Source organism: Pleurodeles waltl, chromosome 4_1 (assembly GCF_031143425.1).
Source record: "Pleurodeles waltl isolate 20211129_DDA chromosome 4_1, aPleWal1.hap1.20221129, whole genome shotgun sequence".
In the NCBI taxonomy this organism is placed as follows: Eukaryota; Metazoa; Chordata; class Amphibia; order Caudata; family Salamandridae; genus Pleurodeles; species Pleurodeles waltl.
In genome coordinates this window covers 1021685845-1021704526 of record NC_090442.1, presented here as the reverse complement: position 1 = coordinate 1021704526, position 18682 = coordinate 1021685845, and the positions used below count along the sequence as shown (strand labels likewise).

General features: G+C 43.8%; 1 protein-coding gene across 2 annotated transcripts in view; it reads left to right on the top strand.

Annotated features, from left to right (window-relative positions):
- Positions 1 to 3285: 3285 nt before the first annotated feature.
- LOC138288363 (zinc finger protein 250-like) overlaps positions 3286 to 18682 on the top strand; it is a 49858-nt gene continuing 34461 nt past the window's right edge. Inside the window, exons 1-2 of one of the 2 annotated variants that reach the window (XM_069229920.1) lie at positions 3286 to 3490; positions 4260 to 4294. Coding sequence is in view for 1 of the 2 variants with exons in the window: in XM_069229919.1 (XP_069086020.1) it covers positions 3479 to 3490 (12 nt within the window). In the remaining variant the exon portion in view is untranslated. The remainder of the gene's footprint in view (positions 3491 to 4259; positions 4295 to 18682) is intronic. The other variant, XM_069229919.1, reaches the window with a different exon arrangement.

The window sequence follows — 18682 nt, the reverse complement described above, 5'->3', positions numbered from 1 at the left end:
CTCAGTACCACATCCCCGGAAGGAATAGGCGTTACCTGCTCGAGAGGAGCTCTGGTTGTATTGTCCTCCTCGATGAGACCCTCTGGAGTAACGGCCTCTATATCCGTGGCCTTACGATGGATTGAAATGTGAATTTCCTTGATATCCAGACTCCCCTCTTCCTCTGAAATATGAGCGAGAGATCTGAGGGCTGACACGGGCTTACGCTCAACTTCTGGAGCATCCAGCCCAGTGAAAAAGGCCACTATTAAAAACTTTTTAGATCGAACTTTGGCCCTTGTCTAAAGCTGAAAAAGTAGCTACATATTTGGCCAAATCCTTTATCAACTTGTCTCCCAATAAAAGTCCATTAGCCGAGGGTCCAGCGCAAGAGGGAGCCATTTCCACCAATTTGGGGTCAATACACATCAATTGCGATTTCCGTCGCTCCATTGAGATGGAGCAATTGGCATTGCCTAAAAGGCACACAGCCCTCTGAGCCCACTCCATCAATACGTCTAGCTCGATGGGTTCTTGAGCGTCTTTGGCTAAGACTGCTAAGTCTAGTATTTTAGTAAGCAGTCCAGATAAGTCTAATAACTAGTCCTCGTATCCGCGCCAAGCTCTATCTATTCCTTTCTTAAGATCTTTTGCGTATTTCTTAAGGAAGGTGACAATGTGAGGATCTAGCTCTGGGGTCTTCACCACCTTGCCTGATAACGCAAGGCGAGGGCATTCAGACCACAATGTATTGCGAAGCCCTTTCTCAAAACCCTTCCTAAGACAAGATTGGACATATATTGCCATTTCCTGACATGGGGTCCTCTCCGTGGACCTAGGGAGCACAATATTATTTGGACTGAATTGCAGATTCTTGCCTGGAGGAGGGGTTGACAACCTCTCAGTATGGTGCATTTTGCGCTTACATTTGCCCTTCATTCTCATCTGAATCGGAGGTGGATTGATCTGTAGAGGGCTTAGAAGTCTGAAAAGAGGAGATGGCCTCTTGACTCTGAGAGGAGCCACAACCATGAACATTTAGGGATTACTCAATGGTCTGTTCAAAAGGGTCGGAGTTCGACTGGTCAGGCTCATTCATATTAACCTCTACTGGGGTGGGAGATCCCGAGCCTGCGCCAAAGCGCCTTAAGCCAAAGTTAAAAATATGTTGTGCAAAAGAGTGCAAAGCTTTAACTAATGCTTTATTGACTCAGTCTTGAACATAAAAGTCTAAAGCTTCACTAGGCGTTCCTCCATATGCTGGTCATACTGGTCATACTTCCCTGCAGCATAGTCTCCATATTGGTCATCATCAGGGAATTGTTGTTCCATTTTATGCAAGTTTGTGCAATTCGTTGTGCAAATTCGTCTGTCAAGAGTAGAGGTCTTCTATTGCACTTCAATATTTTTTTTTTGGGGGGGGAGACCCAGGTGCAGCAGGACACTACAAACAGGTCCCAGATGGTATTTGCCAGAAGAAGCAGGAGGAGGGGGCACACAAATCCCCTAGAGCAGGGCTCTCCTGTATTATTGCAGACCGAAGGTCTTTTCTGCTAGGGACTCGTGCTCGCACTAAATCCTAAAACCGGAGTTATGCGCATGGGCAAAGTCCGTGGCTGAATGAGGACTGCTCGAATGAGTCGCACAACCTCCTCAATCCGCTCCTCACCAGCTCACAAAATATATAGAATTAAGACAGCATGCTGTCTCAGAAGCATGGCGATTATAATACGGGTCACCAATCAAGAAATATGACAGGCGCTTGAAGGCAATAAGCCGTGCCACGTATTCAATACCGTTAATGATAGGGATTACTTGAAAAGTACTCAGCTCTGTGTAAGTAGCAAAGAAAGAGGGTGGACTATGTTTGCTAAGGACTATTTAGTATATGGTGAGCCTTAGCTCTGTGTAAGCAGCAAAGAAAGAGGATGGACTACGTTTGCTAAGGACTATTTAGTATATGGTGAGCCCTGATTGGTGGGTCATGTGGAGGCTGTTTGGTCTCTTGGGATATGTAGTTACTTTTTATGGGCGAGCGCAAAGCGCTCTCTCCATAAAGTACTCTCTCTTTGAGCTTCAAACCACGCCCAGGTTACATCAGTCTCTTTCATTGGTTCCTGGGCTTGCTCTTTAAAATCTGCTTGCTTTCATTTGTGAAAGGCATGCCTATGTCATGCCTTTTCCGGTGTTTAGCCCGTCTACACGGCACCGGTAAACTACCAAAAACATACGAGGTTTGATGTTTTGAGCCTGGGATCCGGACTACTTTATCTTTTAATTTTCCCCGCAGCGTGATCGCACTGGGGTTTATGTAGCGTGATGGCACTCAGTTTTTCCATTTTCAATTGCAGTGCGATTGCACTGCATTTTACATAGCGCGATCACTCTGTGTTTTTTTTCTTTTAATTTGTGTGGCAAGAAAAGTTAGGTTAGGAGTTTACAACACAAATAGCTCCAACTCGAGCAAATGCGAGCCCCGTTGCATTGAAAATGCTTGTTCTATCGGCTGCTGTGTTTGCTCAGTAAAGAAGGAGATAGCATAAGCCGAAGCCTCCGGTCCTGACATAGAATCAAGATTCTGTGGCCCTCAGGTTACACATAGATCTCGGCAGCGCATTAATTAATAGGTGTTTCATTATATACTACAGTGCATTTCCCAGGAACAGTTTTATTTATTTTTCATTTAAGCTGAGTTCCATTTTATATGTAGCTACCTGGCAGTGAGAGACCAAAAAACACGTACAGAATAATTTGTTGTTTATCAACACCTTTGACCCCGCCCCCATTCTCACTTACCCCACCTTTGCATGCAGTATCACAGTTCCCATACTGTTTTTTAATGCACTTCGACCACTGAACCAAGTACATGATTGCCTGGCCTTCCTAAAGAGTAAAACTATCCACACGGTATGATTCTTTAGCTGAAATGAGGGGGTGGGGGATAAGGGTTATTCGAAGGTTATCCCCCTTTGACACCTACTCCCAGCGAGATGACAAAAGTGACAAAAGATGTTAGTGATGGCACATTACAGAGTAAGTATTGAAGCTCTGTTATTTATGAGCAAGATGACTGCTTTTCCCTACACCCCTCCGCACGTGCGCTTCCCTCCCTGGTGAGACTAGTTTATGTTCAGTCAAATCATGGGGCTCTGTCGCTTTAAGTTCGCTCTGTGCCTCCTCCCCTAAGTAGTATGCCAAGCGGCGCGCAGCTGTAAAGGAGTTATACATTGGTTAGCGCGCTTGCCCAAAGAGTAGTATTTCACAGCCTATGCTTTCGCGTATCACACACTGTGCGCGTGTCTTTGTGATTAGTATCTCTTGGTGCGCACGCAAGTGTTTGGGGTCCAACGTGGTCGGTCACTTAAGTGCTTTTCAGTGAATTCTATTCATGGTATCAGAGTTGGAGTTTTTTGGGTGTGTTTTGCCAAATTCCCCGCATGTTTACTTGCAGGCCCTTCACTGAACGTTCACGCGCACAGTAAAGCGCCAATCCCGAGAGATGTCTGAGAAGGTAAGTGCCGGTCTGCGGATAAAGCGGAATTCGTATGAGTTTTTTCAATTTACGGGATTTTACGGGGTGAAAGGTGAGGGTGGGGCGGTTAAGTTAATTTTTTGACATGAGCAAGGCAAGCAGTGTGTTTAATTAAGTGGGTTCTTTGAGACTAACAGAAAGTGAGATTGCACTCCGAAGAAGAAGAGTTACTTACTCCGGTGAGTGACATAATTGTTTGTGGTAAAACTGTACTTCAAAGTGGGAGACAAACACCCAATCACTAAAGGTTTGCGAACCATCAAATTAACAGGGAGAACCGTTCAAGGGGCCCATTGTGGCCCAACGAGCTCGTACACATACCGAGACATGAACATATTTGGCATGTAAATCCTCGTATAAACAGCATGTCAAAATATGATAGTCTTTAAAAAAAAAAAGTTTATTTCTGTAACATGTGGAGGCGTGTTAGATTAGTACATCAGATCACTGCATTGAAGCTTTTATTGAAAGTGATAGTTTTCAGCGCTTTAAATGGAAAAAATAAGTGCAGGTACTCATCAAAAGGGAGGGATAAACTGGGGTGGAGTTTGGGGGAGGGCATACGGGCGGAACAAGGGGGGGGGGTATTTTTTTGACCTGTTTAAGCTTTGTATGCAAGAAATCTGCATGCATTGTTAGAGTGCCAAATGTATCTGTACAGTAATAGTTTTCTGCTAATAACCATTTATATATCACCTACTAATAATTGTTTATCACTACCCAAAGTAACCTTTTTTTTTTTTTTTAGCAACCTTAAAATATGAAAAGATTGAGTAAAAAACAGTAAGCTTCTACATATATGCCTTGTTGTTTGGAATCATGTCCTTGATGCAGGGTCATAACTCACTAAGTAAGCTATGTTACAAGGATGTTAACTTGTGACCTACAAGTAACACAGGGATCTATGCAACGCAAACAGTAGCCAACTAAGCTATCGCATAAAAAAAGCCCACAGAGAGATTACAACAGGGACAAAGCGCTTTGTGCGCTTAACTCAAAAATATTGGTGGGGCCCGTTCACATGACCCAATTTTTAATATCTTTTGAGATGAACTACAGGTATGACGGGTGTGGCACGCTTGACCACAGGTGAAATTTAAATAGTTTTAACCATTTTAAGGTCGGGGCAATGTTGTTTATTTCTTGGTCAGTTTTAACAGCTGCCCCATCTGCAAACACACTATCCGTGACCCATATGCTCACCCAGTGCCCCCTCTGCTATCTGACACATTTGCTCACCAGTGGTGGCTAGTGATCTTTCAAAGTGGCATGTCGTAATACTTGCTCGGAATTTCAGTAGGCAGACTAAACAAGTGAGTCAAACTTCTTTTCAGAGGGTGTGACAGTTCTTCCCCTCCCATTCATTTTTTCTTAAATAAAAAAAAAAACAGGGTCAAACTATGCATTTTATTAAGGCCCATTTTCACATACGTTTGTTTAAAAAAAACAAAAAAAAAACGTTTTGACTCTGAAAAGGCACTCAGTAAATATTCCATTACTTTTATCTTTTATCTTGTGTCAAGGAAGCCTGACCATTCCCAAGTGTTGACTGAATGTGCCTTGCGGTCTCCCTATATGTCTGAAATTACCTCCAGTGTTGCCATGGCTAGAATTGTGTCACAAGACTTCCCCTTCCCATTTTTATGCAAGCAGGAGCGTTTTGTCATGGGTATCAACTTCATGCCAAGAATTGCATACAATGTGCCAGCACCAGAATTTTGCCATTGGTTACTCTTGTATACCATGGGTGCCCACATGTAAAAGGTTCCTCATGTATGCAAGGGTCAGCCTTTTGGCATGTGTACCCATGCCATGGGTGCCCTTCCCCGTATCAAGAATGACATCCAATATTTCAGTGCCAGCATTTTGCAATGAACACCCCAATCTACCAAGAGTTACTCTACATTTTACCATGGGTAACACTCCCACACACATGCTGGGGTTGCCCTTCCTCCTAAGCCAAAACGTATCTTCAGTATGTGCGTCTGATGAGTGCACTTGCAAGTATAACACACTCAACCCATACAATCTCACATATGACATTTTCTCATGCTGTTTCACGCTTATAATCACATACGCTCACTCAAACCCCCACTGCCACCTCTGTCACTCTCTCGTACTATCAATCTCTCGCACACGCTCATTCACCTACTCTGCCACTCAAACTCCTGTTTTCTTGTTTTGTGCTGTGTTAGAATGGTTGCACTGTTTTTTCCCCTCATTTGCTACGCTCATCTCCAAATTACCACTTAGATCTCCATCTGATGATCTGTCCTGCCCCTGGAGAGAGCTAGATTCCTCAGTTGGGGAAGGAAGTTCTGAATTTTAGGGGTTAAGCTTTGCTCAACACCGAGACCTAAACCCAGCCGGTATGATCATCGGACTGCAGGGGAGATGGATATCTCTCGAACACACCTATCTTGCCCTTGAGCTGCTCTCCCTATTTTCTCCTCCCAACAATGTAATCAAAGGGGCTCACATTCTAGTTTTTATGCATGGGCGCTGCTCGTGTCCATCTTGCATACATATAAAACTGAACTCAACCATTAAGCCTTAGAAGGAAAAGAAGTAGATATCCACTGCTTATATATTTTTCTTCTCCGTAGTAGGATTAAATAAAGCAACTTATTGCTGTTGACCTGGAGTAATCATGGTTCTGGCATACACCCACAAACAATCGTCTCAAGGCTTACCTCAATGCTCCTTTGGAATATAACACTCAGGTCCTCCTTACCTATCTCTCCCCAAAACTGCGGTATATTAGGACTGGTCACAAACATGTGAAAGTCATTGGCATCACGCAGCCAGCACTTTCTGCAGAGGGCCTTCTCTGACCCCTGCAGCCTGGCCATTCTCCTAGGTGTCCAAAACGCTTGGTGGAGGGAGAACAAATTATTTCTTTTAAAAAAGCAGGTTTTACTGTGCTATAAAGAGTATGCATAGATACTAGCCATATATGTTTTATTTGTGACTTCAGCAAGTACTCTTCTCACAGGATCTGGGGCAGGCAGAAGTCTCCATCAACGATGTCCAATATTAACCAATACCATACTGACACCTTCTTTAGCTGAGGCCCGTTCACCAAACGCTCTTCCAGCTCATTCGTGCAACTACTTTTTTCCCCCAAAGCCCGGGCCCAGCTATTCAGCTGGTAGAACTTAAATTTGGATCCCCTGGTCAGTACTTGAAACTCCTCCCATGAACAGAGTTTCCCCGCCTGGAGCAACTGAACCCATTTTGATATTTCGGCTTATTTAAGCTCAATTGCCATCCTATCCTCCAAACACTCGGAGGTGCCTGAGGGAATCCCATAGTAGGGCATGCCTACTGTATAATGGCAGTCTTGATGCTCGCCGGATCAGTGCTCCAAGCAAAGCCACCGCTTGTAGTCATTTTAGCCTCCCCTTTTTGAAGTATCTAATTTCTCCAAAATTATACAGGAACTTGAATGCTCCTCCTTTACCCTTTACCACTTCGACATTGCTTTAGTCAAGTGGTTGCCCCCTCAGTAACTTAAATCTGTTAGTAAGGACCTGACATTTTTAAGCAGGAAGGACCCAAGCAGAGTTAAAAGTCTGGCAACCCAATATTTCCTTTGTCATGTTTCCTATGCAGTTGCTTCATGGAAATTCTTGAACCCTTGGAAGCCCATATAAAGGGGTTTATTCGCCTGTGCCATTTTTCTAACCAGAATCTCGGAAAATGTAGGGGTATGGCATTGAAAATAAAATTACATTTTGGAAGGATAGCCCTATTGAAATGTAATTCAGCTATTTTATCCAGAGTTTGACTGATTGTAATGCCCAGATATTTAATTCTGTTTTTATCAATTTCCTTCTTCCATATTCCACACCATGATTTCTGCCTTTGATGGATTTACCTCCTATACAAACACTTTTTTAAAGCCAGATATCAACCCATCCAGACTTGCTAGAGTGCGGGTAAATCTGCAGTCTAAATCATCACATCATCAGCATATAAAGAAATGTTCTTTTCCCAGAAGCCACTCGTAAAGGGCTTTATTTCCTTCTCATCTCTGATCTTACAGGCTAAGGGCTCGATTTACAGGTTATACAGTAGCGGGGAGAATGGACAACCTTGCCTGGTCCCGCTTGTTATATTAAAGCCCGCAGTTAATTTGCCATTTAGAAAAATTCTTGCAGACGGTGCTTTATAGATCTCACGTATCACCCCCAAAACATGTCCCCCAAGATGTTATGTCCTAAAAGTGTATTCAAGTATTGCCAGTTCACCCTGTCAAATTCTTTGGTGGCATCCAATGTTAAGATGGCAAATGGTGCCTTATTCACTAGAGCAAGATATATAGCCCCTGTCAGTTCATGCACAAAAAAGATTGGTTGCACTGTTGCTGCCACTGTTTTAGCTGTCAGGCCTGCTAGTGAACGTTAAAAGTCAAAACAGATGGCAGTCAAATTAGTATGTGAGGATCATTCAATCAATCAATCAGGGATTTGTAAAGTGCACTTACTCACCTGTGAGGGTCTCAAGGCGCTTATCATTCAATAATAGCATTGTAAATTAACTAAGTCACTTTACACATGAATAAATCTACGTTTATAAATGTATCTTTATGAGTAGGGCCTCTAGTGTCTAAGTGATCTTATGTCATGTGTGACTCCTTCATACAGTCCTGCCTTTTAGCCCGGGACACTTTGCATTTTGGGATTTCCACCTTCTGCTTACAACATTTAAAAACTGCAAGTACCAGAATGCAGCATTGGGGTGCCGGAAAAAAACAGGAGGATAAGAATTTGTCACACAAGATAATGGACCCCTTGTAATTAGCACTTATGTATAAAAAAAATTAACAAATCCAGAGTCTGTCTGTCTGATTTTTGGCCTTTGTTCTTTGTGTGTTTAATGGTTAAGTGTGTGTGTGTGTATGTCCTAGCTCAAAATCTGGAAGGTATTTACCTACAACTGTATCACTTGTATGCATCATAAATACTCTTCTAGGCATTTTATGATGTGTAGTGGGCTTTTTGTAGTTTGATTTCTGATGAGCATTTTACTGAGCTGTATTTGTTTTCCTTTCTTTAAATTGTACAATATTTGCTGGGCATTTCATGGCAATGTTTTGCTTAGTCATTATATCGTAATATATCTGAAAAGAGTTTCATAATGTGGTTGTCTAATAAGTGTTTTAAAGTGCAGTAGTATTTCTTGCATCTTGATGGTGATGGATCAGCTGGTCATTTCTGTGGTGCTACATCTGCTTATCATTCAATATTTGTGAATCGCAGGGGCATTTCATAGTACAGAATTACTTGGACTAATAATCCTGCTCTTTATCAAAGTCCTTAGATAGTGTTGTATCTGAAGGTCTTTATAGTTCAGTAACTGATGGATGTTTTTCAGTGCAGCATTATGAGGACAGGGCTAGAAAAATCTACTCGACCACTGTCAAGTTTCATTTTATGATGTCGAGCTATTTTTAGATTCCAGGACTCTTATGGCCCTGGACAAAGAACAGGTTTTCTGTTCAGGTAGAAACTGAGTTAGCAATTAAGATGCCTTTAAATCTTATTCTTGTCACATTTGCTCTGTGTTCAGAGACTGAGGTCAAAAGTCAATTTGTCTTCTTGCAATGAAGATACTTTTCCCTGTGACTGCAGAGTTCCAGGATTTTGTAACGTGAGCTGTCTGACCTGTGAGAAATGAAAGGCTTTTGGTATCAGTTTTTTCCTAACACAAAACATTTATATATCTACATCAACTTTACAAACATTTCAAAATATATTTCAGTAGCTGAGAAAAACCATTTGTTCTACTTCTGTGTGATGAAAAATATTTTAATAGAATGAAAACAAATTCAGAACACTTTACTTGGTGATGTGCAAATGATAAATGTTTTCTGAAACCCACTTTTCACAGATTATTGTTAATATACTAAATAGTTTTATCAGTAAAGCTGCAAGTTAGTGGGAAGGTTTTTGGACATTTCTTGGAAATTTACTGTCTGTAAATGACAGTGCGCCACCACATCAGGCTTTATTAAAATATTAAAAGTGAGTGTTTAAACATAAACTGAGAAACACTCCGGCCCTGATGGCAAAGTTTGTAGAACCACTTGCCCCTGGGGGCCAGCTGGTGGTGCAGGGCCCACCCTAAGTCTATGGGCTCTCAGAATCAGGAAAGGAGAGACCACACCAATCTAGAAACGAAGAAAACACATGTTTATTAGACAATAGTACAGCACAATCTCTAGAGAGGGAAGAGTGTCCAAGTCCACATCTAGTGCAGGCTCAGAGACTGTTCCGCCGATGAGGGGCACACAGCGTCCTTTTATAGGGCGTGTACACTCCCCTGTCAGTGCGAGCAGCTAGCCAGAAAGTCACATTTTGTCAAAACAAAACGTACTGATGATTGAAGTCCAGGGCTAATGGAACGTTTGAAGGTTGATGTAGATAGTTCAGACAGTCGCTCAGGTGCATCGATGTTTGCTTGGTTTCCTGTGACAGAACCTGAAGCCGTGATCTCAATCTCAACTGTTTTGCATTCTCTGTACGTGGAAAGTTGGTGACCTTTGACGGGACGCTGCAGACGGCAGTTGAAAACTTGTTTGGTTACGCAAGCTGCCTAGCCTGGGGCGAGTCTGATCATTATCAGTCTTGCTTCGTAGAACATCATGTGAGCGTAGAACACAAACATTCAGAGTTTGCAGCTGGGTTAATCACGCAAGCAGATTTAGAAAAAGCAAATGGATGATTATGATAGGAAATGGAGGAGCACATGGCAACTTAACAGAATTTCGTTTTCACAGTCCCTCCTTTTGCCATGGGCAACTCCTTAGGAAATGTCAATGTGTAGCATTGCGTTGACAGTCTCTTGATACAATATTGCTGCATTTTGCTGTTGTTGAGTGATAAGTGGTGGTTTAGGACAAATTGTTATCAGGGTGCAAAGGGTAGTGAGACAATGGACGCAGAGGCAGCAAAACAGGATAATACCAAGTGGTATTAATAGGAACATTAAGGCCTCGTACACCAAGGCAGATACTGTGTACCAGAACCAGCTAGTCCAGGTCCAGGAGCCGGTGTCCTGATGTATCTCTTGGGCTATTTTGTGTAAGTTCTTTATTGCCAAGTGGACAGAGGGGGCATTATCCGGCATATATATATTTATGCAGCAGCTGGACCCTATTATGCGGCATACACCACCACTGTCAGCTAGTATCATGTCTAGGGCGACCCTATTTTGAAGAGTCATTAGCCTATTTGCCTGCATCTCAGCTGTTATGTGGGCCAGGGCTCCTGCGGTCTCCTCCACGACGGCTTCGACTACACGTGTGAGGTGTTTTATGTCTCTGCTGGCAAGGCCTGCTCCTACTGGGAAGAATAGACTGAGGAAAAAGTCCTTTGTGACTTATCCTTGAGTGTCCTTCCGATCCACCTCTCTTTTGTGCAACTGGTGGTGCCTATGGTAATCTTCCAGGGCAGGGTAGACAGGAGGTTCCAGGAAAGCAATAAAACAAGTGCCTGACCAATGTTTTGGTAACCAGGTTTAGGCAGCAGCCCCACATATAAAATATGTGTTTGTGGATGGTACAAGCAAGGGGCAGCTGGTACAATTCAACGTTATCACTGAACAGTCGCTGTTACCCATGGAATGAATGCCATAGGCACGGATACATAATCTTCCTTTTACAGGGAGGACAGATATAGGTATTTTCTGTGCATTGACAATATTGTGCGCTTTGTACTCTATTAGTCAGGCTATTGAGGAATCATATTCCTCTACTTCCAGTGCCATACCTCCCATACAATTGTGCAAAATTCCATCAGACCAGCACATGTTGTAAATGTCGTCTAAGAAAGTGCGCATCCAATTATTCTGTCTCTTCTCTGTTGAACTAACCACTTTTGTTATTTCATAGTAAGCTCAACATGATCCATTTTTGGTGAAAGAAATGGGAACAAATAGGCTTTTTGTATCAGTAGAGTGAGGTAACAACCCACAGATGTAATAGTTGGATTTGTTATAGGCCCTCTGTGCGGCTTCTAATATTTTAATAAAGGTGTTGTTGATGTCTTTCGTTCTGTGGGCCTCCTTGTGGGGGGCCAAGGTGATGAAGTGATGTTCAAGAGGAGGAGCAACCGTTGGTGGGAGAAGGTGTCGGCAGACTGGGTATACTTCCTCCAGTATCCATAGAGGTAGGACCAATGTGACTGCTATTGAAGTCAGGACCAGGAGGGTACAATTCTTTTTTCCCAATAATTTTTTCTTTTTCTTGGTATTTTTGTTGAGGGGGGCTGCAGTGCCCTCTGTTCGGACTGTTTCCGTGCTCAGTCCGTTGAGATGTTGTATGTCACATTGTTCTAATTGTCTCTGTGAGGGATGGGTTGATAAATATGTTGTTCCATGGGGCACAATTTGTTGTAGTATCCAGAGGGTAACACTGTGTCATAATCATGAACCGTTAGTTGCATCATCGTATCCTTCTTCCATGTTGGTGTCGACAAGTATCCTGAGAGTACTGTAGTGACCATAAGAACTGCTGATAGTTGTTGGTATCTTCACTAACTGAAATATACTCCGGTCAACCACTAGTAGGAAGTACCAAGAGCCCTCAGTCGGTCTTTTCTACTGCCCTTCAGCAATGGTCAGCTAGAGTACTAACGGCCCTTGGGAGCCTTTGATCGCAGATAGTATCCGTCGTCACAGAGTTGGAGTTCAGGCTCAGAGTCAGGGTCACAAGGGATCGGTCTCTCATGAACCAGCACTTCCTGGTGCTCTGTAATGTCCTCTGCAGAAAGCGGTAGTACCTTTCTGCAATGGGACACGTGTACCCAAGACTTCTTCCCTTCGACCCGCACCGCCGTTCGTGTTGTTAGTAGTACAAGGAGTGGACTCTTCCACCTGGGTTGCAGAGATTTGGTCCGAGCAAAGTTCTTTACAACGATGAAGTCACATGGCTGAATATGGTGTCCCGGTCCCTGCATTTTACCAGTCATGGAAGCGCTGATAGTCTCATAAGGAGTGAGGTGGGAAGTGGAGTGTGGGACCGATCTAATGGATAAGAAAGCAAGGGGCAGAGCATTACCCAATTTAGCCCCGTTTCTACTGTTATTTTTGCCAATTTTTCCTTCAATATTCCATTATAGCGTTCCACCAGACCAGCTGCCTCAGGATGGAATGCGGCATGGAATTTCTGTTTTACACCCAACCCTTCCAAAATGTGGCATATAGTCTGGCCAATGAAATGTGATCCCCTATCGCTCTGAATCAGTCTACAAAGACCATATCTCGGGAAGAATTCCTTCAGCAGGACCTTTGCAGTGGGGATAGCAGTATTATCTTTTGTGGGTAGGCCTCCACCCATTTACTGAAAGCGCAGACCACCACCAGGACGTATTTGAATGTATTTACTCTGTCCATCTGAATGTAATCCATTTGTAAGACTCCAAAAGGCGCGGAGGGTAAAGCAAAACCTCCCATTGGTACTTTAGTGCCTTTGCCAATGTTATACCTGAGACAGGTGAGACCATTTTTTTTACAAACCTTTCTGCCATTGAATGTAGTTTCGGGTTATTCCAGACTTCCTTTAACATTGTTAACATAGCCCGGGAACCGATGTGTGCTGGTAAATGTCATTGTTATTAAGGGCAGAACATAAGCGTCAGGTAATTTCCAGGTGAAGGTGTTCTGAGATATGCAACACCCCTCCTCATCCAGAGCCCCACTTTCCCCCAATTTGTTATTTCTTCACTTGTTGCGGACCCCTGAATGTCTTTTATCTGTTTTCTAACATCTTGCCATTTTTCGGCTTGGGATCTCTGGACGTATACTGGTGCATTTTGTCTTCCTAGTGCAGCTTTTCGTGCTGTAGTGTCGGCCAACGCATTTCCCTGGCCTATCTCGTCCACAGTTATTTTGTGTGCTGGGCATTTTATAACTGCTACAGCAGTGGGAAGAGTTATTGCTTCTTAAAAAGCAGAAGTTAGTTCCCCATGTTGAATAGGTGCTCCGTGGGAAGTAAGAAAACCTCTTTCTTTCCATAGTTGTGCAAAATTGTGAACCACCCCAAAAGCATACTGGCTGTCCGTGTATATTCACTCTCGTGTGCACTGGTAATGCATGCACGGGTAAGGGCTGTTATCTCGGCAGCTTGGGCTGACTTCTGTAGTATTTGGGCTGTTTCAATCACTATTGTTGCTGTGGTGACAGCATATGCAGCTGATGTGGTACCGTCTGGAAATTTTAGACCGGAGCCATCAACCAACAAATGTCCTTCTCCATCTGGAAGTGCTGTGTCTTTCAGATCTATTCTGCTTTTTGTTTCTGCCTCTGTTCGAAAAACAGTCATGTTGTGGTAGTTTGTGTTGGGAATCGGTACTGAGTAGGGGCAAAAGTGTGGCTGGGTTGAGGGTAGTACATCGTTGTATGGTAATATGTGGATTTAGCAATGTTAGTTCATAACCGTGTAACCCGACACTAGTAAGGTGTTGAGTCTTTGTCCTATTTAGCAGGATATCTACAGCATGTGGTACCAGTACAGTAAGAGGCGAGCCTAGCACTATTCCCTCAGTTTGCCAGACTGCAACAGCAGCTGCTGCCACTGCCTGAAAACATGTAGGCAGTGCATGTGCCACTGGATCTGGGATAGCGGAAAAGTAGGCACAGGGTCTTTTGTGTGTGCCATGTGGTTGACAGAGCAATGAGAGGGAGCAACCTGATAATTCATGTACGAAAAGAAAAAATGTTTTTTGATAGTCTGGTGTCCCCAACACTGGAGCTGAACACAGTGCTTGGCGTAATGTTTTGAAAGCCTTATTGTGCATATCTGTCCATGAGATATGGTCTGGGGTGTCTTTTACTATCAAAGAAAACAGTGGCTTGCCAATGAGGGAGAAATTCAGTACCCATTGTCTACAAAAAGAGGTAAGTCCGATAAGGGCTCCGACATCTTTCTGTGTGACTGGAGTGGGAAAATTGAGTATTGTTTGTATCCTGTCTGGTGTAAGAGTGTCCCTCCTTAGACAATAGGTGACCTAGGTAGGTGACCTGTTGTCTACAATATTGTAACTTCTTCTTAGAAACTTTGTGACCATGTTGGGCTAGAAAGTCGAGAGTCTGAAGTGAGGTCTGGCGACATGCATCCATGGTGTCTGCTGCTAGGAGGATGTCATCAAAGTATTGTATGAGGGTCACATTGTCGGGGAGTGTTATTTGGTCTAGTTCTTTCTTGAGGGCTTGACTATAGATGCTGGGAAACTCAGAAAAGCCTTGAGGAGCACGACAGAACTGATAGGAAGTGTTTAATAGGGTGAACCCAAAGAGGTATCTGGAATTGTTATGGATGGGAATGGAGAAAAACGCATTCTTGAGGTCAATGACTGTGAAGGTCGTGGAAGGAATCATGGTAAGTATAGTAGTGATATCCAAAACAACTGGGAATTGGGGAACCACTATCTTATTGACTACCCTAAGGTCAATGACAAATCGATATTTTTGGGTGTCTGGTCCTGAGAGTTTGAGCACGGGGAGTATAGGGCTATTGCACGTATTTGAAGGAACTTGTTGTACTACTCCTGCTTTCATCAGGTCAATGACTGTCGTATAATGCCCGTTCACCTTCTTTTGATATTTTATATTGGGGTAAGCGAGGAAGGATAGCACCTTTTTTTACTTGTATGTGGACCGGGGGCATGTTGATGTTACCCACGTCGGTGTCTGAAGTGGCCCATAAATGCAGAGGTAATGGATCAAGGTCTGTTTGGATGTTGTGTTGTTGTAGAAGTTGCTTCGGATATTGACTATGCATGGGATTGTCATATAGTATAAACCTAACTGCATCTGGGGAACATCTAATGGTAGCCCCGAAGTATTTCAGCATATCTAGCCGTAGTAAGTTTTCAGGGCAATGTGAAGACAGGAGAAAAGTGGTATGGGTGCCATTCCCTCCTATGGAAAAGGGTGTCAGTTGAGACAAGCTATTCATTGAGGGCTTACCATAGAAACCAATGGACGTTATCTGTTTACCGGATGGAGGGGCCCTCTGGATCAGTGGTGTTGTTAATGTGGTGCGAGTTGCACCCGTATCAACAAGGAAACATCCCGGTGTGCCATTGACCGAGGCTGCTACATAAGGTCCCTGCTGATTAACAGGCAATTCCACTGGATCCTTCCCCCATCCCTGACATCCCTATGACCAATACAACTCCGTCATGTCATAATTGTCAGTAGCAAAGTCCTGAGCTGTGGCCTGATGTTCTGTCCTATTTTCAAAGGCGTTGTTTCTCAGCTGTATGTTAGATTGGGGCGTAGAACGCTGTTGAGGCGTTCGTTGTTGTGTTTTTCCTGAAGCTATGTTTGCCGCTAGGATCTGGCAATCGTTCTTACAGTGTCCTCATTTTTTGCAATAGGGGCAGACATCAGAAGGCATGGGCCCTGTTCGCTGTTGTTTTGAAGTGTTACTGGTGGACGCCTATTATTATAGGACATAGTTTTTGAAATGTTAGCATGTGGTACTGAGCGAGTTTGAATTTGGCTGAGCAGGACCTGCTCTTTTAATTTTTTCTTCTTATTTTCCCTGTCCTCTTCTATCAATTTATTCTGATTCTCATAATATTGAGCCATAGTGAGGATTGCTGCCAGCATTGCAGTTGGCCACCTGCTCTCACTAGCTATCAATCTGGAGTGTACCTGAGGTAATAACCCTTTCACAAACGTTTGTACCAACAGATGTCTACCTGTTTCAGTGGAGACGTCTTGCCCACTGAAATCTGTAAAGGCTTTTGTTAACCAGGTAAAATAGTCCGAGACTGTTTCCCCGTCATTTTGTTTGCATGCTGTCAGTAATGTCCAATCTATTTTCCGCGCCGGTGCCATAGTTTTTAGTTTTGTTAATATCCTGTCTGGCAGATCTAATATGAGTTGATGTGGCCGCTCCCCTGGCTTTCGGCCTTTGTCGTGTGTCTCTAACTGAGCCCAGGTGGCTCCCAATTCTGCTGTGTCATCTGTTGTCTTAAGGGGTTTCCAAATCTCTGGTGGTATGATCATGCCAAAAAACTGTGTTAAGTCCGTTAATGTAAGGGTGTAAGTGTCTAACACTTGTTGCACTTGTGCATAAAATCCCGTAGGATTTTTCCTAAGGTCAGGTATTTCTCTCTTTAACTGTAGTATTTCGGCTTTTGTCCAAGGGGTGTACACGAAATTAAAAATCATTCTTGAAGCAGTATTCGCACTAAGCGGATTCACGGCATTACTACCTTCCCTTCTCTGTGGTACGAATATGGGGGCAGCTTCTTTTACAGGCATCTGTTTAGAGGGTATAAGGGGGTGTGTGGAGAGTTTGTCAAGGTGAACTTTTATGAATGAAAATAGATTGTTTCTGTCTTCCTTGCTGTCCTCCCCTCTCTCCATCTTTCTGTATAAGTTACAAAGTTTGGGTGGGATGTCTAATGCGCGTGTCTCCATTTCTGCCATTAAATGATGAGCCAAACGCTCAAGTAGATAATTTCAGTGTGATCGTATGCTTCTCTTGCGGAGCTTACAATCCAAAGTGGATGGTGACGCCTTTCTAAATGTTAAACTAGCAGCCTTCATGTCTAAATTTGTTTTATCATCTGTAGTGACTCGGTGACTCCTAGCAGTGGAAATTACTTCGGGGGGAAAGGGACAATAGTTGGTCTAACGGGGCGTCTGCGTACATTGATTCAATGGAGGAGGACGATGAGTGTTTATTTATTAGCTCAGTCTTATTTCCGGTCGTTTTCGGGGTTTTGTGCCTCGTGGGAGAGCAGGTATTTGTGCCGGAGTGGATGGCGGGACAGAGACAAGTGGAATAGAAATTTGTGGTGCACCTGGTGGTGTTACAAGCACATGTTCATAATTTGGCTTCTTCTACTGAAGTGGCATACAGGGGTGGTCTAGCCAATAATAGTGAATCTTCGTCATTAATTTTTTTTTGGCAGGACAGGATAGAACCCTGTCGTATCTAACTTATGCTTTCTGTCAAATCTATGTTTCTTGGGCTCTCTTGAACCCTGAGTTGGGCCATTTTGTCGGGAAAAGTTCTATCTCTTTCCTCCTGTGCTTTCGCTGCCTCCCTTCTGTCCCTTTCCCGCACCTCTTTTTTTCCACCATCCAAAAACATCATACATACTAGCACGTACTTTCTTATCATGTAGGTGTTCCTCTAAAAAACTAAGTTTACTTTGTTCAAAAGACCCGTACTCGGGCCATTTGAGTTCTTTATTGTGTTTTGGGGTTTCTGGCTGGCTAGGGTATGCACCTAAGCCAGGCAGAACTCACCACTCTAGTAAGCGCTAGGGAGTTACACACCCAAGATAACCCCTGCTCACTCCCTTGGTAGCTTGGCACGCACCGTCAGGCTTGTCCCAGAGGCAATGTGTAAAGCGTTTGCACAACACACACAACACATGTGGCACAATAAATACACCACAAAGGAAACACAACAAGTGTACACCAGGCTAAAATGGCTTTATTATGAACAAGGTAGAGCGTTGTTTTACCATTCAGTTAAAGAGCAGATATTCTCAACTTACTATAGTGTTCATCTATGATGAAGAGCACTGGCACTCCCTTCTCACACACACTCAGCTTCTTTTTTTTTTTTTTTAACTGTACAACAGGAGTTCCTTGATGTACTGACCCTTGTCCATCCTTGGGTCGCAGCGGTCATCCCAAGTTGAGGCCGGCTCGTGCCCCAGTGTACTATAGAGCGCGTGCCTCATCCGCTCTTTCCGGGACTGGTGGCTGTTCTGCTGCATCATCCCAGGGAGGACACAGGGGTGGGAAGAAAGCACACCTGGGGACCCAACCACACCTGCTCGGACCAACGGAGCGCTTTCCTTGCGCTGGGGAAAATAAGCAGTAAAGCGCCCTTCTTGCGCTTTGAGGAGAGGGAAATGCAGGGGAAAAGGGGACACACCACCCACCCTCTGGAGGCCGCATTGGGGCACAGGCCTGCAGGGTCCAAGCAAGCAGGCCTGCACAAGGGTTCAAATGCAGTAGCAGTCCCTCTCAGTGACATAGCAGGTCACAGGTCAGCACCACAGCAGAGCAGTCTCAAGGTGGTTCCTGGTGAGTCCTTCCAAAACCTTCCCAAGTCCAGTTCATTAGTCCATTAGTGTCTCAAAATGTGTGGGAAAACCCCCTGTACTTATTCTCATTTTTTTGCAGCCT